At 57.2% G+C, this 8116-nt stretch overlaps 1 protein-coding gene across 3 annotated transcripts in view; it reads left to right on the top strand.

The window, feature by feature from the left end:
- Positions 1-252: 252 nt before the first annotated feature.
- Positions 253-8116, top strand: part of GSG1L (GSG1 like) — a 278788-nt gene continuing 270924 nt past the window's right edge. For 2 of the 3 annotated variants that reach the window (XM_034951145.4, XM_034951144.4), the window contains exon 1: positions 253-893. In XM_034951145.4, coding sequence (XP_034807036.1) covers positions 545-893 — 349 coding nt within the window. In that variant the 5' untranslated portion in view covers positions 253-544. The remainder of the gene's footprint in view (positions 894-8116) is intronic. The other variant, XM_034951146.3, reaches the window with a different exon arrangement.

Below are 8116 nucleotides of genomic sequence, written 5' to 3'. Positions count from 1 at the left end.
GCGGGTTTTGTTGCCCCACGTCCGCCGTGGGGATCTTTTCTCAGGAGCGCCTTGCCTGGGATTCTCCTTGCGTCTCAGACCCTCACCCTGGCTCGGATTTCTTTCGGGGGCGTCCCTCCACTCCCAGGCCCCCGCCCGCGCCCGGCGTGGCGGCCCCCTCTCCCCGTGCGGGCGGGCGCCGGAACAGTGTCGCCGGCCGCCTGCAGGTGTCTCCCCACGGAGGGGCGCGCGTCCCTGCGCCGTGGCCGCTGCCAGGCGCCAGCGGCTCCTAGCCGAGGTGCACTCGCGCTCCGGGCTCCGGGCGCGCCGGAGCCGCTCCTCCACCGCCGCCCGCCCCGCCAGCCCGCCCCGCACGCCCCCCGCGCCGCGCCCCCACCCCGGGGTTGGGGGGGGGCATGGGCCCGCGCCGCGTCCGCCGCCGCCGATCTCAGGCACCCGAGCCCCGGGGCGCGGCGGGCAGCGGCCGCTGACGCGGGGCGCCAGCTGCCAACTTCGCGCGCGGAGCTCCCCGGCGGTGCAGTCCCGTCCCGGCGGCGCGGGCGGCATGAAGACTAGCCGCCGCGGCCGAGCGCTCCTGGCCGTGGCCCTGAACCTGCTGGCGCTGCTGTTCGCCACCACCGCTTTCCTCACCACGCACTGGTGCCAGGGCACTCAGCGGGTCCCCAAGCCGGGCTGCGGCCAGGGCGGGCGCGCCAACTGCCCCAACTCGGGCGCCAACGCCACGGCCAACGGCACCGCCGCCCCCGCCGCCGCCGCCGCCGCCGCCACCGCCTCGGGGAACGGCCCCCCTGGCGGCGCGCTCTACAGCTGGGAGACCGGCGACGACCGCTTCCTCTTCAGGAATTTCCACACCGGCATCTGGTACTCGTGCGAGGAGGAGCTCAGCGGGCTTGGTGAGTGCGCGCGGGCGGCGGCCAGCTCGGCTCCGGCTCCCCCGGGGCGGCGCGGCCATCGAGGCCCGAGCCCCGGACCCGTTCGCCCTCCTCCCGCCGCCTGGGCCCAGCTCCCAGCGCTCCGCCTGGCTAGGGGCGACGTTCCGGGGCAGGGGGCGCGCGCCGTTCCGGGGCCGGGGACCAGCATGGGGGGACGTGCGGGACGCCCCGCCGTGGAGAGGTGCAAGGCAGAGCTCCTACCCGCTGCGGACGCCCCGCGGCTTTAGGGACGCTCCCGCGCCCCTGGAAGGCGCCCACCCCCGCTGCCGGTCGGAGGGGCGCGCGCTGCTTTCCGCTCCTGAACTCATCTCCACGCTCGCCCCCTCCTCCTCTTCCTTTCGCGGGGCACTAGATGCCCCCACCCACCCCGGAACGCCCCTGGGGGTGGGGGTGATGCAGGGACTCCTGCTACCAGCCGCCCCTCCTGCCGCAGATCCACAGACCCGGGAGCCTTCCACCCCCATCGCCAACCCACGCCGAACCTCCCAGACGGGAGTGGGGAGTGGGGGAGTCCCGCGGGCTCCCGGAAAGCCGCACCCGCCCAGAGGCACCCCTATTGCCAGACGCCAGGGAGCCCTCTGTATCCTGGCCCCCTCCTGGGAGAGGCAGGCTAGGGAACTGGGGACAGCTGGGCAAACTCCGGGTCGAGGAGTCCAGGAGGGCTTAGCTTAGCACAAGGCTCCTATTAGGTTCGGTGGGGGACTGACTTTTCAGAAGGCAGATCAGACTGTCGCCTTTGCCTGGACCCCCTCCTCTACCCTCCAGAGGCAGCCTGGGCTGGAGTGCGTGTTTTGGAGGCAGACAGCCGGGCTGTGGTAGGGCTGCCCGACAGCTGGTTGTGACACACAGCAGGTAGAGCTGGCCCAAAAGACGTGGTATCTCTGAGCGGGTGTCCAGGCATGGACACCCTCCTGAGTGAATTGACCTCTTTCTCCAAGGTTAAAACTCCTCCCTGCATGCCTAGCTCCTCAGTGTGGACACCACACGTATGTGTGTGCTCAAGGGTGGGTTACAGCAGGCCTCCACCCTTAGTTTGCCCTAAATAAGCCAGTGGCCTAAGTGGTTTAGAGGGCAGAGGGAGGAAGCTGTGAAGCGAACCCAGTGAAAAGCTCCAGGCCTCTGCACAGGCTGCATCCTCTGTCTGGAATGCCCTTCCCCGCCCCACCTCCTTCTTCAGGGGCTCCTTTCACTGGGACTCTCCCACCTGCCTTCCATGTCAGGATACTGAGGAGGGACAACCTTGTGAGCTCCCCGTTGGAGGGAGGGTCTCCATCTTTGGATCTCACCACTGCGTTTATCTCCCTGCCACACTTGGCACTCCCTGACATTTTCTGGGGCCTGTTTTTGGTCACTAGCTTATAGTCCCCACTCCCCATAGGATGTCACTCTGTGAGGGCCAGCCCGGTTGGTCTTGTTCACTGCTGCCTCCCAGTAATGTCTAGCGCATAGTAGGTCTTCAATAAACATTTGCCGGGTGCATACTGGATGGGGTTGGGATGATGAACTGGAGGCTTCCTGCGGTGCTGCCTCCTCTGTCTCTCTTCTGGGGGTGGCTGACCAAACTTTTCTGTGACTTGAGCCAGGCTGGCCGTTTTGTCAGAGATACATGGTGTTTGAATATGGACCTGCCCCTGATTGGTTTCATCCCATCAGATCCACTTCTGGTTTACACTCAAGACTCAAATGTTTACTGTGGGATGCAATTAAAATTATTAACTTCAAAAGGCATCTTGGCCAAAATTCCCTGCCTTCCGCACAGCCCAACCCTAATCTCTCACACGGAGGCCTCGTAACAAACACCTTGTTGTCAGGAACATCTTCGTCCTTGGAGGTAGACATCTTGCTACTGTACATCTTTCTCCAAGTTCAAGAAGGTGTTTCCAAGGCTCAGGAGACCCAGCCCTGGGGAGATACCACCTCTGCCTCCCTTCCTCTGTGCACACACCTGAAAATACAATGAGGCATCTCTGGCACCGGAGTGGTCCTGTCTCTACCTCTGTGGAGTGTCCTGGTCCAAGCTGCTCAGCTGAGCCTCTTAATTGTTTGGAGTCTCTCTTGGCTGCTCCCTGAAGGTCACGGTCCCAGTACTTGCTACAATTATTTCCCTGTAGTTCTTTCAGGGCTTGACTTGGGATATTTAAGTATTTTAAAAAATTATTAATTGAAAATTATTTAAAAAACAATGTTGGCTAACATTTATTGAGCCTTTAACGTTCACCAGGTCCTGCTGAAACTTCTCATCTCCTGAATCTTGTTGAATCCTGGCCGCCACCTTTGAGGCAGACACTTCTAGGGTACTTGCTTTTTCAGATGAGAAACTTAGGCTCACAGGGGATTCTGGCAAGGGAGCTGGAATTATCTTCTCGGGAACAGAAAGAAATCAGAGTGAAGGGATTGCGGAAGAGAATAGTACAGTTGAGGGGTCAGGGAAGTTGGCATTTTGGGGGACTCAGTTAAGACCCTCACTCCCAAAACTCAGTTAGAAATGCAGATGGTTAGTTTGTTGCATAAATAAAAGAAACCCCCAGTTTCCTCTTGGCCACTGTGGGCTGGAGATCATCCCTCCCCCAAAATCACAATTTTCCTCTCTGAGAGCTTGGAAAATAGTTATCAGCTTGTCAGTGCTGGTGAGAAATTTGGGAATCGGAGCCAGCTGGGGTGGTTTCTGCAGCTGATCCTACAGTGCCAAAATCCTGCCTTCTCCACCACCGTGGTCCTGAAAGGGTGATAGCAAGTACCTGGCCTCAAACTTTTGTTGCCATGACAACCTTTCCTCTGGGTTCTGTGACTATTTTATTTTTTTACTCGAAGAGGAAAAAAACATCCCAATAGCCCCCTGAACAAAATCTCGCTTCCCCCACCCCTATACATCAAGGCTAAACTTCCCTCCCTTCCATCAAACTACAGCAAAGCTTTCTTTCCTTCTGTGTTTCACGTGCACCCAAATGCAAACACCAACCAGGAGATCCTCACCGCTCCGTGAGAAGGAGCTGCTAAATGTTCCCTCCTCTCCAACGCCTGTTTGCCTGTTCGGCCATTCCTTTCTAGGCTCAGAAAAACCTCTCCCCACTCGGGCAGCCACAGGGAAATGTAATAAGCCCTTTTTCCCACACTAAAAATCTACGGTGTTCACAAAGAAAACTGCAGCCTGCCCTAAACAGACACACTTTCACCAGACCCTGCACAAAGAAACCTTTTCTCCTTGCTGCAAGAAGAGCACCCGCGTCCTTCCACAAACAGAAAGGGAAGCGTGGCCTCGACACAGAGTCACCCCAAGCCCTTCACACAAATTGGATTTCTCTTCTGGTTGAGACGCTGGGGAGGGGTTTGGTGGGGAGCAGAAGCAAGCATCGTTCTAGTCAGTGTGGTGGGGGTGGCTGAGGAGAGGCCTGGAGGAGGGGAGAATGAAGGTCTGGGTTAGGGGCGATGGTGGGGCAGGTGGGAGCTTGTGCCAGCTGGGAGCACAGGTGACGTCCACATGCGTTGGACTTCATCCTGTATGCTTTTGAGCCGCAGGAAAGGGGTGGCTTGGGAAGACTGGGGGGAGGTGGAGGGGTCTTGGGGGTCTTGCCAGGCTGGCAGGAGGGAGGTGAGACTGGAGAGAGAAGAGAGAGACCAGTCCCAGGGCTGGGTGGTGACGGGGTGGGTGTGAAGCCAGAAGACCCATGCAGGACCCAGGCGGGGAGCCAACACACCCCACACCGCGGTGGCCCCTCCCGCAGTCCCAGAGACGTTGGGGTAGGAAGGAGCATGTTTCCTTCAAACTCAAAAACTCTCTCCCCTGTAGAACTGGTGGAAGTTCAAGGCTGGGCTCAGCCTCTTACTAGCAGCGTGGTTTCAGGCAGGAAACTCCCAGGGCTACTGTGTAGGTGGGGATCAGAGCAGCTAGCACCCGCCGGAGATGCAAGGATTTGGTGACGTAGGGCAGGGAGTGGGGAGCACCACCTCGGTGTTGCCGCCACCCTGGGCTGAGCCACCCACAGCCACCCCTGTCTCCCATGGACTTCTGCAGCCATCTCTCCGCCTCTGCCATCACCGCCACTCCCCAGTTCATCCTGCACCCAGCATCCGAGTCATCGTTAGATGTGGGGCACAGCACCTCTGACTGCCCTCCTGTCATTCAGAGTCAAGTCTCCAGCTAGCCTTCCCTGTACCTGTCTTGTCTTCCTTTATTTTGAACAGAGAACCCCAGCTCTTCTGCCCAGTCCCCTAAATTATGCTGCTACAGTGTCACAAGTATGAGGACCCCTGTGATGTCCCCAACCGGGAGGTTTTTGGTGCTTGGGAGTATGTTAGTGTCATATTCGATGTGTTTCATGTTGGGAGCATCTGTTGGGCAAAGATTTGCATGATGGAAGGCATTGCTCTAACTCCTCGACATGGTTTTTTTTTTTTTTTTTTGGTCTTGTTCTGTGGCTCAGGCTGGAGTACAGTGTTGTGAAAACAGCTTACTACAGCTTCCACCTCTTGGACTCAGGCATCCTCCCGCCTTAGCCTCCCGAGTAGCTGGGACCACAGGTGTACACCACCATACCCGGCTAATTTTTGTATTTTTTGTAGAGACGAGGTTTCACTATGTTGCTCAGGATGGTCTCAAATTCCTGGCCTCAAGCGATCCGCTTGCCTCGGCCTCCCAAAGTGCTGGGATTACAGGCGTGAGCCACTGTGGCTGGCCTGACAAGTACAACTTCCTTTGTCTGCATAATAGCCCTACGAGGTGGGTGCCGTGGTTGCTCTCATTTCCTAGATGAGTAAACAGAGGCACAGAGAGGTGAAGTGAGTTGCCCAAGGTCACACAGCTAATAAGTGGCAAAGCTGGATGTGCACCCAGGCGGGAGGCTCCGGAGCCTGGCTCTTGCCTGCTGTGCTGTGCTGTGCTGCTCCTCAGTCTCCCCAGTCCAGCTCACTCAGACTCCGTTTGTTCCTCCAACCAGGCTCGTTGGGTGGAGCACTGCATCTGGAGTCACGAGCCCCGGGTTTGGCTCCAGGCTTTGATGCCAACTTACTGAGTGGCTTCAGAGAAATCACACTCCCTCTCTTTCTGGCCTTTTCTTTCCTTGTGTGTAAAATGGAGGTTTTGTTGAGTGTTTTGTGTGGATGATGGAGGTGACAGAGCCCTGTCCCATGACCCATCACAGGGTTTGGGCCCAGATGGTCCAGGTTCTAGTCCTCATACTACTGCCAGCTGCTGTGTGGCCTTGGGTAGGAGTCTGCCCTCTCTGGGCCTCAGTTTCCTTGGCTGGGGCATAAGGATGATCCTATCTGCCCCACGATAGCATCGTTGGGGTTGATCCAGATAACGTGGTCCCAGCACTCCACTGGCCACAGCCAGCACTTGGTAAACGGGACTTGCTGCCATCTGACCCTCGAGTCCGAGGCTGCAGACAGGTGGCCCGTGCATCACATCTGAACCGTGTATCTGTTTTGTTTGGCCCTGCAGTGTTCCCAGTGTCTTTGAATAAGTTGCCAACATTTGAATATGGAGCCACTTCATAGAAACATCTGGATTTATGGCTTTTCTTGAAAACTTGGCAGATGGAGTCTGTACTCCCAATGGGAGTGAGTGGAGCTGCCCCTTGGGGGAGTCCACGGTGCTCCCCCGCCAACCAGTTCTGCCCTCAGTTTACACGAATTGCCGCCCTTCCCTTCTAGGAGCTCAGGCCTCCAAACCTCAGTTTGGATGCCTAGTCCATTGGTCCAACCTGCCAGCCGGTCAGTCAGAACCCAGTGCGTCCCACCTCGCCCTGCAGCTCCCCCTGCTCCTGGCTTTGACTTCATGGTCCGTTTCTCCAGCCGGTGGCTGGAGGGTTCCCTGTTCCATCTGAGGCGGATCACCCCCGTTCCCCACTCCGGACCCTTCCTCACTCAGTCACAGTCGAATGCCTTCCAAGGACTGCCAGGAAGTCTGCAGTCTTCTCTGCTGCCTCCTGCCCTCTGCCCTTCCCCACTCCTCTCCGTCCCCACAGTCACTCTTCTCCAGCCACACCGGCCTCCTTACCGGCTCTTTGACAGGCCGAGGCTTTTGTACTTGCTGTTCCTTGCCTCCAGGAACTCTTCCATAAGACAACCCCGTGCAAGTCTCTGCTCAAATGTCCTCCAGTTTGTGAGGCCTTCCTGGACCACCCCACTGAAATTAGCCGCCTTGCCGCCCGCCGGCACTCCCCTGCACCCCTGATGTCCCCACTGCTCTGATCGAGGTCATACCCACGGCGTATCACACTGGCTTCTCTCTATCATCCATCTCCCTGCTGGGACTCTGGCTCCCTGAGGACAAGCCTTGTCCCGGTCACATCGTACTGCCCCCAGAGCCTAGATGAGCTGACACTTCAATGCCGTAGGACTCAGCATGGCAGCTTGTCCAGGCTCTCGGAGGCAGCACCGTGTGACAGGGACCAAGTTTTTTTTTTTTTAATATATATTTTTTATTATACTTTAAGTTCTAGCGTACATGTGCGTAATGTGCAGGTTTGTTACATATGTATACATGTGCCATATTGGTGTGCTGCACCCATTAACTCGTCATTTACATTAGGCATATCTCCTAATGCTATCCCTCCCCCTTCCCCCCACCCCACAACAGGCCCCGGTGTGATGTTCCCCTTCCTGTGTCCATGTGTTCTCATTGTTCAATTCCCACCTATAAGTGAGAACATGCGGTGTTTGGTTTTTTGTCCTTGCGATAGTTTGCTGAGAATGATGGTTTCCAGCTTCATCCATGTCCCTACAAAAGACATGAACTCATCATTTTTTATGGCTGCATAGTATTCCATGGCGTATATGTGCCACATTTTCTTAATTCAATCTATCATTGTTGGACCTTTGGGTTGGTTCCAAGTCTTTGCTATTGTGAGTAGTGCCGCAATAAACATGCCTGTGCATGTGTCTTTACAGCAGGGACTAAGTTTTCAGGAGGGACTCAGGGAACACTTGTGGAATGTACTGGGGCTCTGGGGACTTCTCAGGGCTTCTGTGGGCAGCGAGAGGCCGGGGCTCTCTACTCCGTGCCTGTCATTCCCGTGGACTTGTCAGATGTTCTTCTTTCTTCCCTGCTCCCTCTCTTGGTTTATTTCCAAGGAGAGATGTTTAGTGGGATCCTGTGGGGAGCTCACGGTCACTCCCCCGTGTTTAAATTCTGGGGTGCCAGACTCAGAGCTGTCTTGTGAGGATGCTGCAACCTCGGGCCT

The sequence above is a fragment of the Pan paniscus genome, chromosome 18, assembly GCF_029289425.2.
Source record: "Pan paniscus chromosome 18, NHGRI_mPanPan1-v2.0_pri, whole genome shotgun sequence".
NCBI classification, from domain to species: domain Eukaryota; kingdom Metazoa; phylum Chordata; class Mammalia; order Primates; family Hominidae; genus Pan; species Pan paniscus.
This window is presented reverse-complemented; position numbering and strand designations above follow the sequence as displayed.